Source organism: Chelon labrosus (genome assembly GCF_963514085.1).
Source record: "Chelon labrosus genome assembly, chromosome: 5".
Classification (NCBI taxonomy): Eukaryota; Metazoa; Chordata; class Actinopteri; order Mugiliformes; family Mugilidae; genus Chelon; species Chelon labrosus.
Window position 1 is genome coordinate 19890401 of NC_140341.1, and position 20364 is coordinate 19910764.

Here is a 20364-nt window from a genome sequence, read left to right on the forward strand (position 1 = left end):
TGCGAAAAAATATCCCTCTTTCATTTCCTTTACCACCATTTTCACCCTATTTTCACATATGTTTGTGACTCCACTGACTAAATTCAGAGCTCTTTATGTATGTTTTTGAATGTACTAAGATCTTTTAACACAGGCATTTATGAACATACAAACATATACTGTAACAAGGACTTTATTCATGTATAATAACAATGCTTATTTTATGCATGCATCTGTAACCGAGTGCTCACCGACACCCACACATCCCCCCTTTGTGTCTGAGTTAAATCATTAAATCAATAATCACACATGATGCTTCATGAGGGGAAAACAGCGAAATGCTTTATTCTGATCACCAAATGTAAAAGATAAATGATTTACTGGCAGGAAAAGTAAATGGAGAGTTCTTACAAACAATGAATTGAGATGACACAAATAATAAAATGATACAGCACAGTGGCAACTACAGAAATGGAAAAGATTCAAAGACAAAGCAAACATCGAGGCCAGTTTTCTGCTTTTTCTCTTGTACAACTTCTTCAGCTGCCCCGTTAGGATCACAGGGCGGTGATTCATACATGGCTGAACTGGGATCCTATTGTTGCTGCAGGCCACTGTCTGAGTCTGAGCTACATAAACAGCACTAGTCACTGGGCTTGTCAGTGATTTTCTCTCCGTCTCTCAGAGTCACAGCTGAATGGTATATAGAAACTGACATAAGAGCCCTTTCATAACTTACATTCCTCATGGGAGAGGATAGTGGGGGGAGGTGCACAAAAGAAAGGGTTTGGTCTTAGTTTCACAGCCTGACAGTGCAGACAGAAAGGATCTTTAAACATCGAAAGCGAGATGTGCTTTTTGTTGCTTTGTATGAAAACTCATTGCTTTTAGATATGTCCTCATCTTTTCACGTTGTAAGATTTTAGATTCAGGCTTGTCTTAGAATATGTGACAGTAAGAAGAATATGTTAGTAGGTTAACTATAACGTCATGTTAAAAAAATGAAAAAAAAAATCCCCATCCAAATGTAGTTTTGATGATTAATTAATATACCTCTTCACTCCAAAAAACTATAATCCCCATTTCAAAACTTAAAATGAATCAGTTGACTTTGGCTTAAATGCACTTTTTATGAAATTTAGTACTCTTGTCCGTCATCTTCATCTCCCATGCTGTCAGTGCCCACCTCTTCATAATCCTTCTCCAGTGCAGCCATATCTTCCCTGGCTTCTGCAAATTCTCCTTCCTCCATTCCCTCCCCAACATACCAGTGGACAAAGGCTCTCTTGGCGTACATGAGGTCAAACTTGTGGTCCAGTCTGGCCCAGGCCTCGGCGATGGCTGTGGTATTGCTCAGCATGCACACAGCTCTCTGCACCTTGGCCAGGTCTCCACCAGGAACCACAGTTGGAGGCTGGTAGTTGATACCCACCTTGAAGCCTGTGGGACACCAGTCTACAAACTGGATGGTGCGTTTGGTCTTGATGGTAGCGATAGCAGAGTTGACGTCTTTGGGCACCACGTCGCCACGATACAGCAGACAGCAGGCCATGTATTTACCATGACGTGGATCACACTTCACCATCTGATTGGCTGGCTCAAAGCAGGCATTGGTGATGTCAGCAACAGACAGCTGCTCGTGGAAGGCTCTCTCAGCTGAGATTACAGGGGCGTAGGTGGCCAGAGGGAAGTGGATACGAGGGTAGGGCACCAAGTTGGTCTGGAACTCTGTCAGATCAACATTCAGAGCTCCATCAAAGCGAAGCGAGGCTGTGATTGAAGACACAACCTGGCCAATGAGCCTGTTCAGATTGGAGTAGGTTGGTCTCTCAATGTTGAGGTTTCTGCGGCAGATGTCATAGATGGCCTCATTGTCCACCATGAAGGCACAGTCAGAGTGCTCCAAGGTGGTGTGGGTGGTGAGGACGGAGTTGTAAGGCTCCACTACAGCTGTGGAAACCTGGGGTGCTGGGTAGACAGCAAACTCTAGCTTAGACTTTTTCCCATAATCAACTGAGAGTCTCTCCATGAGCAGGGAGGTGAAACCAGAGCCAGTGCCTCCACCAAAAGAGTGGAAGATGAGGAACCCCTGCAGGCCAGTGCATTGATCGGCCTGTAAATTCAATAGTTCACAAAGTAAATTACTAATTTATTGAAGCAAAAAAATTAGTTTAATACACCACAAACATCTAAACTCAGAGTCTCACCAGTTTACGAGTCCTGTCCAGAACAATATCTATGATCTCTCTGCCGATGGTGTAGTGTCCACGAGCATAGTTGTTGGCAGCATCCTCCTTTCCAGTAATCAGCTGTTCAGGGTGGAACAGCTGACGGTACGTTCCTGTACGCACCTCATCTGGAAAACAAACAAAACATTGGCATTGTTTTTTTGAATGAGCAATCGTAATGTTTGAACACGATGGAATGTTGATCATGTTAAATCAGTTTATAATCTAAAATGGTTTAACTGGTACTGACCGATGACAGTGGGTTCCAGATCGAGATAGATGGCTCTGGGAACATGTTTTCCTGCCCCTGTCTCGCTGAAAAAGGTGTTGAAGGAGTCATCTCCTCCTCTTCCAGCAGTCTTGGCAGAGGGTATCTGTCCATCTGGCTGGATCCCATGTTCCAGACAGTACAGCTCCCAGCATGCATTACCAATCTGAGCCCCAGCTTGGCCAACATGGATGGAGATACATTCACGCTACAGAGAGCAAGCAACACCGTCCAGTTACCAGAAGTTTCTATTTACTTTCCACACACCCACTGCTCTTCTGCTTAACTACGCAAATCAAGTTATCATGTCATTCTTTACTCCATCTATCGTAGACTGACACAGATGAAAAACAGATTTAGATGGCTTAATATAAAATATCTCTCAGTTTAATTACATTTCTGCACAGTTTTGAAAAAAATCTCACAGCAGATAATAGTAGACCAATAGAAAGTATGTAGCAAACCAGATCTTACCATAGTTAATCTCTCTTGTCCAATGTCCAGGTATCGGTAGGGAGATGTGCTGAAGCAGCTGTGTTGCTCTGCTTTTATATACCTGCAGCTTAAGGTGAACAGTGATTTGATCTGAGCTGTTATTAGAGTAGCAGATGAGGGCAGGATAAGATCATCCGCTTGACAGACAATCACACAATGCGAAAAGAGGTCACCACCCTACCCTTTGTCCATGAGTTTTTTGTGTGTATACGTGCACCTCATATTTCAGAAAGCAGAGGCAGATGAGAGAAAGACAATGTGATGTAGTCTCACTCGGCAATTTTTGATGTGTGACTTTATGTGGCACCGTATGACAGGATTAAAATAAAAATGGATGCAATATTCATGATGAGAAATAAAAATACTCTTTTGGTGTTATGATATTAACGTGAGACATTCGGTTTCAGCATGTTAAGCCCCGAGATGTAGATGTTTAAAAGGATGAATCAAACGCATTTGCTGAATTCATCTTAGAGTTACCCTTTTGAGTTAAGGAAGCAACCAAGTACATATTTTATTTTCAGATGATTGTTCTATGTTTGACTTACTGTCATGGTTTGATTAGTATTTTGGGTTTCTGTTTATTGTATTTTGTTAACTTCTTGGATTTTTACAGTCATGGTTTAGTGTTTAGTTTTTCTGTTTCCTGTTTTATTTTGTTAAGTTTTTGATTTCCTGTTATGTGTTAATCCATGTGTTTTGATTAGGTCATTGCTTTCTTCTTGTGTTATGTCTTGATTTGTTTCACCTGTGTCTCGCCCTCTTTTCTCATGTGTATACATAGCCCTGCCTTCCCCTTTGTTCCTTGTCGTGTCATACTGTTTGTTTTCCTTGTTAATGTCTTTTACAGTCATAGTTTTCTTGTTCATGTCTCAAAGTAGTTTTTGTTAAATCAAGTTTGGATATACTGCCATGTCTGCAACGCCTTTGGTTTTTGTCAGCTTTGTCTTTTTCTCATGCATTACCAAATTTACATTCTTATCGCACTGTTACTTCGGAGCCCTATCACTTTTGCTGAATAAGACATCCAATCCTGTCCTTTCCACAGATCCTGACTACTTTTCAAATATCTTTTTAAGAAGCCAACATATTTCATTATATTATTTCATTATATTATTTCATTATACTTTGAAAATACTAAAATTATTAAGTTTATTAAATTCCTTTTCGCCTACTCCTGCCTCGGTCCTCTAAGTCCTGCATCTGGGTCCTAACCTCCAATACCCGCTACCCGACTTGACACTTACGGAGATGCATGAAACTTTAAAGTTCGGTAAAAAACGTTTATAGTAACACAATATATATGAGACCTGCTCCTCCTTGTTCCTTGTTAGTTCCCTTAGGAGAGAGAAACAGAATACACGTGAACCGCTTCATAAGGCGTCAGCTGACTGCGCCGTGCAAACAGCAATTGCTTGCCACGGGGGTTTCACTACACTGCATGCAAAACAAAAGCCTGCCACAGCACTCTTGTGTGTCCATTCAGCTCTCCAAGTCCAGAAATCCAATTTGTTGTGTGTAGTTCACATGCAGCTCCATTCAGTGTTACTTTCATTTGTGTAGCATCAAAGGAGCTGCCTGTTTCTGTTGGCAGGAAAAACCTACTGTAAACTGTTGATACAATCCAATAGCTCAAGGGCAGAATGCTCCACTCTGTGATATTTCAAGCGAGCACCAGCAGGCCTCAGTATTACCAAAGTTCAAACCACATGGGAAGGTTAACTCAGTGATGTCTCTTATTTGTGATAAAACAAAGATACTTTCGCTGCTTCACTCACAAATGTAATGAGGAATTCTTCCTTCCCGTCGCTATCTTTATTACTAATAGCAGAGCTTTAGCAGAGTTACTTTTCAAAAAAGAGGTACATTTCAAACAACAGTGAAAATTACACAGATCAGCCTCAACGTTAAAACCACTGACAGGTGAAGTAAATAACACTGACCATCTTGTGACAGTACAATGTTCTGCTGGGAAATTTTTGGACCTGGCATTCATGTGGATATTACTTAGACATGTACCACCCACCTAGTCCAGACCAGACACCCCCACCCCATAGCAATGACACTCCTTGATGGCAGCAGCCATCCCCATCAGGATGCAGCCTGACACAGACACACGCACAAAAATGGTTTAGGAACAACTCAAAAAAACATGAAAAACAGCACAAGGTGTCGACCTGGCCTCCAAATTTACTATGATCCCAAACCGATCAAGTGTCTGTGGGATGATCCACAAGGGCCCCTCCCCTCAGCCCGTAGGCTCAAGGGAGACCTACACGATATTAGGAATGTGGTCATAATGCTATGCCTGATTAGTGTAGTGCATTAAGATACAGGACTGACACAGGATGCTCTCTGCATTTCTGTGCAGAAATCAATGCTTGTGACTTCATTGGTGTTGGTCGAGAATAATTGAGACAACCAGGAAGCTAAGAGTCATGAAACAGCATTGACTGTATTATGAGTTAGTCAGTTTCTCTCCTGAGGCTGTGAGACTCATTGGTCACAAATACAGTACTCAAGGTTTCATGTCTCATTACTTTAATTCACAAAGCACTCTGATGTAAATTGTATCCAACGTTATGCCACTGCCAAAAAGTATACGTATACACTGTTTGTTGAAATAAATCAGTTGCACATTGGTACTTAATATTTCATGTGTATTTTAATGCTTTGAAGGCAACATGGGGATGAGGGTTACTTTTTGATACAGTACCAAGTATATATTCTATATAGTATGTTCTATAAGCTTAAATATCACATTATACACCTTACTGTTTGTCTTCAGAGGTGTTGCCCAAGTCATAAAGCTATGACCCACTTCCATTGTTTGAGAGAATAGGTCTCCTGTGCTGCACTGTCTTTCCCCTAATGACTAATAACAGTTTCTAGTGCTAGCAAAGAACAGCATGCTGCTAAAAAAAATATTCACTGATCAATGGTAAATAGCATTACAGTTTAAAAGCTAACAGTGATGTTTTACCAAATAAGCGTGTACATATATAAAATACATTTTTGCAGGACCCACTGTGCTTGGCTGTGACAGTGCTAGCGACTAGTGATGAAGCAACTACGACCTCTAGCTTTCAAAACGTTAAAGTGCCAGCACACAGTGACATGGCAGTCTGAGGAGAGTCAGCGTTATGGATTGGTTTGCAGGATGTCGGTCCCTCCCAATAGAAACTCAACCTTGGGGATGATTTCTCATTACATCATGCTGCAGTCTCTCTGCGAATGGAAGGCATTTGTAAACACTTGCTTTATCACTTTTCAGTATTTTCAAAGTGTAATGAAATAATATAATGAAATATGGGGGCTTCTTAAAAAGATATTTGAAAAACAAAATAAAGCTATCTTTAAATTTGATTAAAAAAAATCTTTAAATATTTCCTAAATGACTTTTCCAAAGGTGCAATGTTTCATTTTCTTCTTCCTTCTTCCCATGAATGTTTTCAGTAGCCATCTGAAAAGACATTTTTATCTGTAAACACTTCCACCACTTTTCTTCTGAACCTGTATGTACACAGGTCATAATGTTATACCTGCCTTATACCTGGAGGCAGGTATAACATTATGACCACCTGCCTAATATTGTGTAGGTCTCCCTTGTGCCTCCAAAACAGTTGGGACCCATCAGAAAATGGACGTGGGTCTTCTGAGGGTGCCCTGTGTCGTCTGGCAACAGAATGTTGTCATTGGGGGCCTTTGGGTCCTGTGGGTTGAGGGGAGGGGCCTCTGTGGCTCATCCTTATGCTGTTCTTTATGATTTTTGAGTTGTTCCTAAGCCGTTTATTGTGTGTGTGACTGTCTCAGGCTGCATCCTGCTGGGGAACATCAAGGAGTGTCATTGCTATGGGGTGGGGGTGCCTGGTCTGGTCTAAGTGGGTGGTACATGTCTAAGTAACATTCACACGAGTTCCTGGTCCAAACGTTTCCCAGTAGGACATTGTATTGTCACAAGATAGAACCCAGCTACAAGATGTTGCTGGGTTCTGCTCAAGGTTTCTTCCTGTTAAAAGGCAGTTTTTCCTTGCCACCGTCACCTTCAGGCTTGCTCTGGGGGTTCCAGGCCGGGTTTTGTAAAGCGTCTTGAGACGATTTGTATTGTTATTGACGCTATATAAATAAAATTGAATTGAACTGAATTGAATGTTATTCACTGTTTTACTGTGGCTGATTGGTGTACACACTGATATGAATGTTGAATGAAGCTGAGATTGACTTTACCAGTGTTTATCTGGTAACTGAAATAATATCTGGTAACTGAAATAATATATGGTTACTCGTAGACTGTAAAAATGGGAATCATGAGCTTGATGTGTTCTAAAATGGCCATCCTGCTGCAGTAGCTTTAAGGACAAGCAGGTTTGCTCGTTCCGAGAAACGCGCGTTCACGTGAAAGTGACAGGTGGGCGTGGTTTGCGGTAGAACGTACTGGCGTGGCAGCTGCTCGCCCACCTGGCATTATTCACTCACCCGGACCACATAGACGGCCGCCGTGAGAGGCTCCGGAGAACGTACAGCCAACTTAAAATACCTTTTCACTCAGAGGTCATTCTGTTAAGGCTCAACAATGGTATGTATGTTTCTAAAGAGGAATGTCGTGTTTTTTTAGATTCTTGTTAGTTTGCCCTTTGGTGCATTTTCGCAGAGTGCGTCAGTGAATGCTGAATGTTGAAATGGAAAAAAGCGTGATGCAGCAGTTGTTGCTCCCTCCGTGCTGTGGCCTCCTGCAGCAGTCAGAAAATAGCTCCACTGACTGTCAGTAAAGCTGAGCTGGCTGCTGTCCTGGAGGAGCAGGTGGTGATGATTCGTCTGCAGCACATCAGGAGGGAAGGGATAGATATAAAACTGATTTAGGGGAGGCGTCATATATGTTCACATTTAGTAGTTTTCGCCCAGCATGCAGGGTGTGTGCTTGACTGTAAACCGGTAAATCTGAGAGGAATGTAGGTGTGCCTCATAATGCATCTATCAACAAGTCAGTTCCGATTCAGACAGGGAAGGTATGACTGCAGAACAGGAAACTTTCACCTTCAAATTCAAACAGCTGTGTTAAACCTGTAACAGTAACATATTTGCAGATTAAATTAAAGGGCTGGGAAATATGCATAAAGCCTCAAAATAGAGTTATTAATGTTAAAACATGACTAATACCTGCCACCTTAGACAGTCTGTGAATGTGTCTGTCACTGGTGAAGTTGTAATAACTGTCTGGTTCCAACTAGCACACACAGGACCTTCGCGTTATGTTTGCACTGTGTAGTATAAACACAGCTTGTTAGCATTGTCAGTACTGCTTATAAGGACCTAATGCGTATCATTGTGTGCAGAGTACACCGTTACAGTCTACCCACCCTTATCAAACAAAAATTTAGTTCCTGTTTTGTCAGTATATTTTTTGACCAGTGCTATTGTTAGGACTGAAAAGTAATACTAAATGCACGACACAGAGCTATAAAATGAGGGTTAGTTAACGTGATCTCTGTCCCTCAAATAAAAGTATACACAGAAAGCAATGAAATAAAAAAAAAAAATAACATATCATCAGAAATTGCATAAAAATCTTATGCAGGTAACATATTAAGTGCAAGAGCACTGTGCCAGACAACACAGCCAAACATTGAGTATGCTGAATGTGTTCAGTAGATCTCACGACAAGCAGTGTACCCATCCTCTGTACAGTAGTAGTTCTAGTCTTTTATTGCCTGACCTGCCAGGCTACGTCACCGTCAAACCTTTTGTTCATCTTTCCATCTTTAGCGTGTAGCCTTTTAACTGTGCTGACACCTTGTCACATTTTACACTGTATAAACAACAACAGCAGAGGCCTGGAGGGAGCCAGTTGTACTATCGCCTGCCTGTGAGAGCTTATCATCATATCAGTTGAGTCAGACTGGGGGCATCACAACAGGAAAATACCAGGGGCTAATCTATTGTTCATCAAAATCAAGTGTTCCCCAGGAATAAGCTTATTCAGTAATTTGCACAGTTGATCTAAGGAACGAGAGGGAATGTGTTCAGCGAATAGATCACATAGGGACAGTGAAAAAAAGTTTGCATTGAGGACTGAGGACTGAGGATTGAGGACGGTGGAGACCAATATGAGCTTGTGTTCATCACAATTAATACATGTAACTTCAGTGTACCATGCCTTATTTTGTCATGGGGAGGTTTTGACCCTAAGAAGGACTATCTCAGTTACAAACAGTCCGCTTGGGACAGTGAATATCTGTTTAAATCATAAGTAAATTCATGCCAATTCACTTCTTGCATCCAAAGTTGGTAGTCTGATCTGTTGGTGGACCATAGACAGAACTAAAATCAAAAAATAAAGTAAAGAATAAATGGAGTAACAAAGATTTCAAAGCCGATGTAAATGTACAAAATGAATTCACTTGGCAAGATTTTGCTCTTTGAGTGTACCTGGCGTCACATTGTCTTGATGGAACAACAGGTTTTCCAGAATGTACCGTGACAATGCGGCATTAAGGGATGTCTGTTGCCGTGCCTGTTGACCTGAAAAAGCTTTTAACAAATTGATTGCTTTTGTATCTCTCCTGCTTAAACTTCCTCGCAGTCTGTCTCAGGCAGACTCCTGTTTACACCTACATCACTAACCAAACTGGAATCTCAAGTCAGTCTAACGACACCTCAGATTTGTGTCTGTTAGACACACCCTGACGGGATTCATTTAAATATAAAGTGAGACAGTCTGAGAAAGCTTTGTTTATGAGGCTTGCCCTAAATTTATAAATCACTCATACAAAGAAAAACTTGTCAACCTTCAAGTAACAAAATCAAATTTAGAAGATGATGTTCTACCTAGTGGCAACCACTGTTTTGGGGGGCTGACTGTCAGTGTTTACAGGAACAGCCAGCTCTTGCAGCTGGGTGTCAGGTTAGAATAAGAACCTTAAAATAGCTTCTGCACAGAGCTCTGCTAACCTGGAAACCCAGACATGTCTGCAGGGAATCATCTTTTGGAGAGGAAAGGAGAGAAAAGTCGGGAACAGCAAGGGTTGAACTATTGAATACATCAAAACATATTTACTGAAAATGTAACAGTGACAGGTGATACAGGGTAACTCCGCTTCCACCCACTGACCCACATCCTTCACCCACTTTGTGATCATTGAGAAGGGGAAAGTCGGGGGACATGTAAAAATAGCCGCCTGACATGAGCCAGGGTGGAAATGCAGTGAACCATATGTGACAGTTTGTCAGTGCTCTGTGACCTCTGATGATGTTAGAGAGCAGTAGTGTAACCGCACATTATCCTAGATACTGATGAAAAAGTAGCAAGAGGAACCTAACATAGGCTTTATGAGAACAGGATATAATAGAAAAATAAGAATTTGTTTTGTTTAGGGCTAATCCAGCAGTCATGAGATAAAATAATATCAAATCAGTTGGCAGCATTACCTGAAAGGATCCAATACAAAATGCGTTAAATGAAGGGACTCCTACCACTGTATAAACAGCACAGTCAACTCACTGATGGCGGACAAATTTACGTCATCTCAGGGTCACATTTTGAGCTCCAACCAATACCAAGTACTATATATATAATATGTATGTTCTAGTTTTCAGATTCAGTGATGTAGCATAGCATTTTAAGATTGTAAGATTTAGAAGATTTTGTTTTAGAAAAAATGCACCAGATAGGTAACAAGCAGAATGTACTCTAAAGTCTTTTCAAACTTCTTTACAGCACAGTGTTAAGTTTACTTGGAGTTTTGTTCTTGCCTGGTTTCTTTTTATTCAGAAACCAGCCATAGCATGAAATATCAAATGCTCAGCAGTTCTCTGAACTCAGACTCCATTTCAGCTCATGACAACTCATGACTGCAGTCACATGAGATCCAGTGACAGCTGCAGCAAAGTTGTTTTGCTTGCTCTTTCACCTTCAACCTTCTTTCCCCCGTGTGTCTTTTTGCTTCCACCTAGTGGCCAAGTTTCTAAATGGCTCCTTTGGATTGTGGCAGCTATAGTTTTTATGTGTAAAAATCTGACCATGTGGAATAATTTTTGTTTCCTTTTTACCACCTCCCCTGCTCCTCTTCCTTCTTCTCTTGCAGCGTGAATGCATCTCTGTCCACGTCGGCCAGGCTGGTGTCCAGATGGGGAACACCTGCTGGGAGCTCTACTGTCTGGAGCACGGCATCCAGCCGGACGGCCAAATGCCGAGCCACAAGCCCATTGGTGGCCATGACGACTCCTTCACCACCTTCTTCAGTGAGACAGGGGCCGGGAAGTACGTCCCAAGAGCAATCTTTGTCGACCTGGAGCCCACTGTCATTGGTCAGTAGCATTGTGATGTGTAGCTTTTTATGTTTTTTTGTTTTTTTTCCCTCTTACAGATGAATTTGGATTCTCAAATGTTGCTCTTTTGTTTCCCCCAGATGAAGTGCGAACAGGAACTTACCGTCAACTCTTCCACCCTGAACAGCTGATCTCAGGAAAAGAGGATGCGGCTAACAACTACGCCCGTGGACACTACACCATCGGCAAAGAGATCATTGACTCTGTTCTGGACAGGATCCGCAAACTGGTGAGGCACTTAAGATTTTTCTTAAACCTGAAAACTTGATGATTATCCTGCCAAACCCCATAGTGCTATTTAGACTTGGATACAGTCTGCAGACAGTCTGCAGACAGTGTTGTTTTAAGTACAAACTACGGCTAGTCATGCAGTATACCATCAAAAGTGTTCTGAAGAAAATGGCAGGATTTAAATGTCTTTGTAACCCTAGGGTGGAGGCTTTGGCAGGATCAACACTCATCTGTAGTCTGAGCAGAATCTCACAAACCAGTGATTTGCTTTGTTAGTAGGGTTTGCCATCCTTTCTAATTGTTTTTGTATCTACAGGCTGATCAATGCACTGGTCTCCAAGGATTCTTGGTCTTCCACTCCTTTGGTGGAGGCACCGGCTCTGGTTTCACCTCCCTGCTCATGGAGAGACTATCTGTCGACTTTGGCAAAAAGTCTAAGCTAGAGTTTGCTATCTATCCAGCCCCTCAGGTTTCCACAGCTGTAGTGGAGCCTTACAACTCCATCCTCACCACCCACACCACCTTGGAGCACTCTGACTGTGCCTTCATGGTGGACAATGAGGCCATCTATGACATCTGCCGCAGAAACCTCGACATAGAACGTCCATCCTACACCAATCTCAACCGCCTAATCAGTCAGATAGTCTCATCCATCACGGCCTCGCTTCGCTTTGATGGAGCTCTGAATGTTGATCTGACAGAGTTCCAGACCAACTTGGTGCCCTACCCTCGTATCCACTTCCCTCTGGCCACCTACGCCCCTGTAATCTCAGCTGAGAAAGCCTACCACGAGCAGCTGTCTGTTGCTGAGATCACTAACGCCTGCTTTGAGCCAGCCAATCAGATGGTGAAGTGTGATCCACGTCATGGTAAATACATGGCCTGCTGTCTGCTGTACCGTGGCGACGTGGTGCCCAAAGATGTCAATGTGGCCATTGCTGCCATCAAGACCAAACGCTCCATCCAGTTTGTAGACTGGTGTCCCACAGGCTTCAAGGTGGGTATCAACTACCAGCCTCCAACTGTGGTTCCTGGTGGAGACCTGGCCAAGGTGCAGAGAGCTGTGTGCATGCTGAGCAACACCACAGCCATCGCTGAGGCCTGGGCCAGACTGGACCACAAGTTTGACCTCATGTACGCCAAGAGAGCCTTTGTCCACTGGTATGTTGGGGAGGGAATGGAGGAAGGAGAGTTCTCAGAGGCCAGAGAAGACATGGCAGCACTGGAGAAGGATTATGAAGAGGTGGGCATCGACTCATTTGAAGATGATGAGGAAGGCGAGGAATATTAAAGAGGCTTAGCTGTCACTTTTGAGTTAATTTAAATGAAAAAATACATTCTTGTTAATTAATTATTCGTCAAAGAAAAGAAGGAGGACACATCATGCATTCAGAAATATTTGGTTTTCTTATGTTTTACGTTTCAACACAGGTGGTGGTGTTTCTCTTTTTGCACCATCAGCATTGTACTTTTGTCAGTTTTTGTGTTTATTGATCTGTATGAATAAAGTGTTACCCAAAATATAGCGCCTTGTGTATTTTCTGTTTGCTTGACTCAGTCTTAATAACAATACATTTTTTTATAAGACACTGAACATTTAAATCGAAAAAAAAAATTAGTCTGCAGCATGATCAGATGGTTCATTACTTAATTGATGCTTTCAATCACCTCCATGGTCACAAATGCGTGTTCCATGATCCACACGTGAAACATGATCATTCACAAATGCTACAACGATTTGTGTGTGAATTTTGGGTGTCACAAATGCGTACCGAGCTATCTGAACATGTGTGATTGTATTGCAAATTCACAAATCAGATCATTCAACTTCACAAAGCTCGTCCTTTTCGTTTTAAAAAGACTTCTTGCGCTTACATGCCTACGCATACGGATCGGCAGATACGGACAGATCAGGCTGCGCACGCACACGGAGTTTCGAGAGCATTTTCACGCTGCTCAGATCCGCAGATCCACAAATGCATGGTGCCTTTAAGAGTCACCGGGAAAATGGGAAATCTGGGCTTTGGGCGAAGAGAGATACAGTATCTTTCCTTTAGGGAAAATTAATCTTTACTGATATAACTCGCTTCTCGTTTAGTTACAACACTGAACTCAATAGAGGACCACGTAGATATTAATATATATTTTGAATTTAATATTATTTAAAAAAATTAAAAATCTTTGGTCCAATAAGTCTTTAGTACAGGCCAAAAGCGGTTAGTGCGCAACCGCACACAGTAGCTACCGGGACCCCCGACTAGTTCGTCTGAAGTGAGTAGGCTATGTTAAAAAAAACAATTTAAGTGTAAAGAATACAAACTAATACTTTGTCATAAGCTCTTCGATAATGTTTTGAATAGATGGCGGTATCTAATGCGCTGCTGATTCCATTCATGGGTAAATGTAACGACTATCAATGCTAACGCTAATTATTATCTCACAGTTAATACTGTATAGAGCAACTACTGTATGTAGGTCTGTAAGAAAATGTTAAGTACATCCCTTTGTCTAGGGTTTTGGCTCTGACCAAACTTTCTCTTCCGTTGTGTCCATTTTTGTCCCTCTTCGGAGTAAAATAAAATAAAAATAGTAGGCTATAGCTAAGCAAGAAAAATTACAGAATCGTTGTACACACACAAATCGTTGTACACATTTGTGAATGTCATGTTTCACGTGTGGATCATGGAACGCGCATTTGTGACCATTTTGAGACTTAATTTCACTCCATACAAAACAAACCAAACAATTGCTTGTCCTGGCACTACGCCCTTGAGTACCTCTCTTGAATATGTAGTGATTTTCAGATCTTGAATGAACACAAACCTGTTCCAACTCCCTGGTAATATTTTCACTCAAACCCAGCATTATTCCTCCCTCTTGTGGAGGTAGTGGAAAATTGTTAGGCGAGCAGAGATATATGTGATATGTATATAGGAGAGCCAATGTAATATGTTCCTGTAACATTTAGTAATTTATCTGTTTTGTTTATTAGCCTGACAGCGTTTTCTCATGTAAAGGGTAAACAAACTGGCTTAATAAGTTTCCATTAATTAATAGCCTAAATGTAATAAAAATAAGTTCTTCAAACTCTTTTATTGCGTTTGCATGTAGACCTGTCGATCGCATCTAACAAAAATTTAAAATAATATTGACTCCTGCTGTGGTATTTTGCTTTTTCTCTTTCTCATTCTCAATCATGTGAAATGTGCTTCGACCCGTGATGACTGGTTGCTCGGCAACTGTACGGACGCTTTTTGGGCTTCCGGAAGTGCGTGGCTCAGAGGAAATATGGCGCTCAGCGCACTCCATATACCAGATATATTCCTTGCTTCAACGTGTTATTTTAACGCATTCCTTTTGTCTGTTTTCGTCGCCTTTGCAACACTTGAAGCAGTAGACACTGGCAATGCGTTCAGTGCAAGCCACACGGCGACTGTACCCGTCGCTGCCGCTAGGGACCTGCGGTGAGTTTATATGTTAAGTTACTGTTAGCTTGCGAGCTTGCTATGCTAACGTAGATTTGGTTACATTCATGCTATTAATTTTGTTCGGCTGTGAGAGTAACGTTTCTGTGTGCGGCGAGTACAAATACTGTTACATTCTTAGTCTTTTAAGTTATTGTTTCTATCCGTTTGCCAGCTGTTTTTAAATCCCGTCATTACGAAAGAAGCGAATTGTGTGCCAGAGTCCATTGTAAAAGTTGTCAATTTAATGAAATTCTACGATTTAGAACCATAAATTAGTTGTAGACCTATACTCTAATACTGCTGCAAAAACACTGCTGTGCTGTATAGTGGCTCGGCGTATTGACTGTTCGTTTAGCAGCATGCAATAGAGCTACAATTTGTTTTTTACCAAGTTACTCATATTTTATTCCTCCATTACTGCGGAGGTTAAGTGATTGCAAGTTGGCAGCAGCAATATGTCATGACTTGTGAGGTTTTATCCGAATTACTGTAGGAATTTGAAATTTGTTGACTTTGCCTGCTGCTGCTTTCTTCCATCCAAATCTCTTTCTCATGCCCCCTATTGTCATGTCAGGTACCTCTTGTATGATGTGAACCCCCCAGAGGGTTTTAACCTGCGGAGAGATGTCTATATCCGCATGGCCTCCCTGGTCAAGTCTTTGAGGAAGGAGGGGGATGACTGGGTCCTGGTGCTCCCCCCATGGGGTCGCCTCTACCACTGGCAGAGCCCCAACATTCACCAGACCCGCATCCCATGGGGAGAGTTCTTCAGCCTCACTAGTCTGCAGGCCAACGTGCCCGTCATGGAGTATGAGGAATTCATTGCCGGTGAGCTTTTCACCTAGAGTACATTTTCTCAGGGTTCTTATAGTGTCTTGAAGTTATTTGAGTGCTTTTTTTGTCCCTGTCCTTGGGCGTAGAAAATGGAGGCCCGTTCATAGATCAGGTTCTGGTTCTGCAAAACTATGCTGAAGGATGGACTGATGGGAAATGGGAGGAAAAAGTTGATGAGCGGCCATGCATTGACAAGTTGATGTACTCCAAAGATAAACAGGGATACTACAGGTATCAACGCTATATGTAGAAGTTTAGTAAAAATACAATGTCGTACAAACCAATTTCTCATAATACACAACTAATGAAAAATATAGCAGAACACTTAGATAGAAAAGCTTTGTAGGTTAAGTTGGCGAATGAATAAATTGTTTCACCTGTCTTGTCTATTTCCAAGGGGCTGGTTTTGGGGCTTCGAGGAGACGAGAGCTCGAAATGTGACATGTATATCAGCTCAAGGCCATGCCTCAATCATGGCCCCAGTTCTACAGAGAAACATCACGGCAATGTGAGTCTACAGAATTGAAATTTACTGACACAGTGAACACACATTGTCTTTAGAGCTGTCAAACATCAGTAGCTGTTAAATGTGTGGAGTTACATCAGTATTATGAGTTTTGTAGTCATTCAAGAGTTATTTAAGTGCTTTGAGTCTTGGTTATTTTCTATTTTGAGCAATTGGAAAGGAATTCGCAAAAACATCATACCAGCTACACTGAATTATATGCGTCTTAAAAACAAAACTTCTGTTTTAATAAATTAAAATATGCTTTATATCTGCAAGGCCAAATAAAATAGGATGCCTTTTAAAAAAGACTTCCTGCTTTGTTTGTCTTCCAGGAAATTTAGTATTAGATATTTTTTAAAGATTAAAGCTTATTCAAATTTTTAATTTACTGTTACATTGTGAGCTGTCTATATTGTCAAAACACATCAATGAATCAATTATATAGCATCATTTATTCATATAGTATATTTTATTCGTAACTGACAAAAAACACAGGCAATAATATAAATATAAAATCTATCAAGTATTACAAGAATGAACAAATTATAATAATAAAAAATAATAAAGCCAGCATGAATAGGTGGCTTACAATTTTACTGAAACATTTTTCAGTCAGGCTGTTTAGTGCACAGTCATGCATTTCCTTGAGTAACAAATAAAACATCAGATGATATTTTCTAGAAAACCTAGAAAGCAGAGTGTAGAGAATAAAGCAGTTTGTTTTGCATTTCAAAACGTGTTTTTGGCTATTTCAACCCACAGTACTAATCCCTCTAAAGTAAAACTTAAAATGAAGCTTTGAAGCAAAACAAGATGACGCTATCTAGACATAAACCTGCATAAAAAATGCAGCAATGCGAACAATGCAGTCTTTGATCCTTGTCTTTGTAAGTAGCTGAAAAGTGAGTGAGTGTGGTGTTTACTTACAGATTCTTTTCTCAGATTTTGATTACACTTGGAGGAATAAACCTGTTTCTAAACCGATATTTTGCAGATCAGTTATGCTTGACCGAGCAGAAACACTTCTTCATGATCACTATGCTGGAAAGGATTACTGGGATGTAAGTCAAGTAATATCATACCTTTATTACTAATGCTAGCTTTAGAAATTAGGTGACACACAGTATTTCCTGTTACCTGATCTAAGCGTACTGGGTTTTTATTATGTGCTACTTAACAATACTGTGCAACTGGAGAGATGTCTATATCTTTGCCATTGTTAATCCAGCGTTTTAAGCACATTTTGCCATCTGTAAACTGATGAAGGAATCTCTACAACTGTCTGTGTTACTGCAGACTCGGCGCAGCATGGTTTTCTCTAAGCACTTGCGACTCATCGGAGATGACTTCAGAGCAAAATACTTGAACTCTGTAGATGACAGAGACCAAACAGTATACAGTGAGGACTGGACTCGCATGAAGGTGAGTCGATGAATGTTATACAGTGGCGTGATTATCTTGGTTGTGCTGATGCTGGGGAAATCTACTCTCTGAAATATTTACCATGTCACCGTTTGGATTATTAATAGGTCTCACTTACTTATTTATTTCCTCCTTAGGCCAAGCCTGGCTCAGCAAAAGGTGGGCCATATCTGGGCGTCCACCTGCGCAGGAAGGACTTCATCTGGGGTCACAGAGAAGATGTACCCAGCCTTAAGGGAGCAGTCAAAAAAATGCGCAGCTTGATGAAGAAACACAAACTTGACAAAGTGTTTGTTGCGACAGATGCTGACGATGAAGGTAACAGTTATATACCACTGCATACTGAGTCAATTTACATAATGTTTTATATTCATATGGGGGTATGCTGAAATGTGATTTGCTACACATTAATGTATTTTGCGTCTTAGTACTATTTTCTATCTGAAAAGGCTAAAATAACAGGTAAGAAAACAGTGTATTATATTTGTAGTAAGGAGACCTAGTAGTAATGATAGCATTTGTAAGTAGCAGCATATCAGTAAAATCATTTAAGTATATGATTTAAAATCTTGTGTAATCTGTAGAATTGAAGGAGCTGAAAAAGTTGCTGCCAGACATGGTGCGGTTTGAGCCATCGGCAGAGGACTTAGAGCTCCTTAAAGATGGAGGAGTGGCCATCATTGACCAGTGGATATGTGCCCATGCCAGGTGAATGCATTTTCATGGTTCAGTTATACACATTCACTAAATGTAACATTCATGGTATTTAGCAGACTAGTTATAGTATATCGACTTTATACGTTTCCAGATTCTTCATAGGGACATCAGTGTCCACCTTCTCTTTCCGGATCCATGAAGAGAGGGAGATCCTGGGCTTTGACCCCAAAACGACATACAATCGTTTCTGTGGCGACACTGAGAAAGAATGCGAACAGCCCACGCACTGGAAGATAGTTTACTGACGTGTGACCTCCGACTTACCTGACACACAAGTGCCAAAAGCAGTGTTAAAAGTGATGTTTTATTTGTATGGAACATACCAGATATTTGTGGTTTATTTTTTATGGTGTCAGTGTTGTGCAATCAGGTCTGTAGTGACCACTGTGACTGAACTTTGTGTTCAAAATGCCAAGACTTTTCTGCCAAACATGTATTACTGCAATGGTCAACAATTAAAACTGCATATATTTTTAGGTTGTATGTGGAATGTAGATCCTTCACGACAGCCTGGTGTTTTACAACATTTCATAAAATTATTACGTTCAGTGTTTAGGTGTCGCAAATACTGCTACAAAATGTTTCTTTTCCCCCAGTGGCAGTGTGATGAAACCTTCAGGGACCATAAACAACAAATGAAGGTGATGCTTTCTGATCAAAAATATTTCGTGGAGTTTTCCGGTAAAATAGCACAAGACTTTTTTTTTCAAAAAAGCACAAAGAGTTTATTTTTTTGCCTTATACAGTAATTCATGTACATTTTCATAATTCTATGTAGTATTATGCACAATTTAATTGTGTTGCTTTGCAATATTGATGATGTTGGAAATGCATTTCAGATTTGGCCATTATAAATATTATTGATATTAGGTATGCCACTTTACATGTAGAAGCCTAAAAAAAAATCTTAAAGGACACTTTTTTTCTCCAAAGCCCTAAAACTTTTTGTCCCCCTTCAGAACAACAGCAACAAGGATCCTTGCCACAGGCTGCTCCGATTTCATTTTAAAAATACTTGGTGTGCTTGCGATGAAATAAGTTGAACTGACTGAAATAAAAGATTCTGGTTAGCAGGCTAGCCTGGCTAGCCAAAGATCACTACAAAGAGAACGGTTCATGTTACCACAGGATTCATATTCATGGAATCTGTAATCCACACTACATTCACTGGTCATCCATGCCCACCCAGTTTGAGAACCACTGGTTTAATAACTTGTACAGTAGACGTGTCATTTTTGTTTTTAATAAAACAGCAGACTTTAAACGTGATGGAAAACAAATGTAAGAGAATGAGAAGTTTGCTGTTGTTTTCACTGCCTGTCCTTTTACATTTACACACACGCTTGAATTCACATCTTAACAAGATGAATCAGCAAGTTAAAGTTATAAATGATGATATAAATGTAATCGTATAATAACTGTGAGAATGTATCATTACTCAATGATATGTACTTGACACTATCACATGTCAAGATCACTCAAAGTGTGCTGGACACTTTTACTCAAGTTCAGACTCCAGACTTACTACTGAGCTTGTCATTGACATGTTCCATTTAATTGATTATTCCCAGTAATGGGCGTATTGTTGAGCAGGTGTTTCTGGTGAAATAAATGGGGGGAAAAAAAATAAGACTTTGGTAACATCAGTATTTCAAATAGTGTGCCCCTTGTGGTGGAGGGCTTACAGTGCATCCTGCTCAGCTGCTCAGATTTTTTCCCACAGCTAATCAAGATGGAAAACCAGTATGACCACCTTTATACAGGAGTTCTTATTTATGGTTAACAAAGCATCAGAGTCATTTGTCACCTATGCCCTCCTGTGACTCAACCACAGAATGTTCCACTGTGCATTGTTTTGCAGTTGTTTTATCTGATAATGGAAACAATCCA

General features: G+C 40.8%; 2 protein-coding genes and 1 pseudogene across 3 annotated transcripts; 2 read left to right on the plus strand and 1 right to left on the minus strand.

Moving 5' to 3' along the window:
* Positions 1-261: 261 nt before the first annotated feature.
* On the minus strand, positions 262-2416 carry LOC311488509 (tubulin alpha chain-like; annotated as a pseudogene). The gene has a single exon. The product of its transcript is annotated as a tubulin alpha chain-like (transcript).
* A 4976-nt stretch (positions 2417-7392) lies between these two features.
* LOC311488124 (tubulin alpha chain-like) lies at positions 7393-13043 on the plus strand. Its single transcript, XM_084544636.1, has 4 exons — positions 7393-7546; positions 11052-11274; positions 11376-11524; positions 11843-13043. The coding sequence occupies exons 1-4, from the start codon at positions 7544-7546 to the stop codon at positions 12815-12817; spliced, it is 1350 nt and encodes a 449-aa protein (XP_084400762.1). The 5' UTR covers positions 7393-7543; the 3' UTR covers positions 12818-13043.
* A 1578-nt stretch (positions 13044-14621) lies between these two features.
* pofut2 (protein O-fucosyltransferase 2) lies at positions 14622-20229 on the plus strand. The gene is made up of 9 exons (XM_084544574.1): positions 14622-14990; positions 15568-15821; positions 15914-16058; positions 16225-16335; positions 17330-17396; positions 17632-17757; positions 17895-18075; positions 18342-18465; positions 18566-20229. The coding sequence occupies exons 1-9, from the start codon at positions 14815-14817 to the stop codon at positions 18717-18719; spliced, it is 1338 nt and encodes a 445-aa protein (XP_084400700.1). The 5' UTR covers positions 14622-14814; the 3' UTR covers positions 18720-20229.
* Positions 20230-20364: the final 135 nt, after the last annotated feature.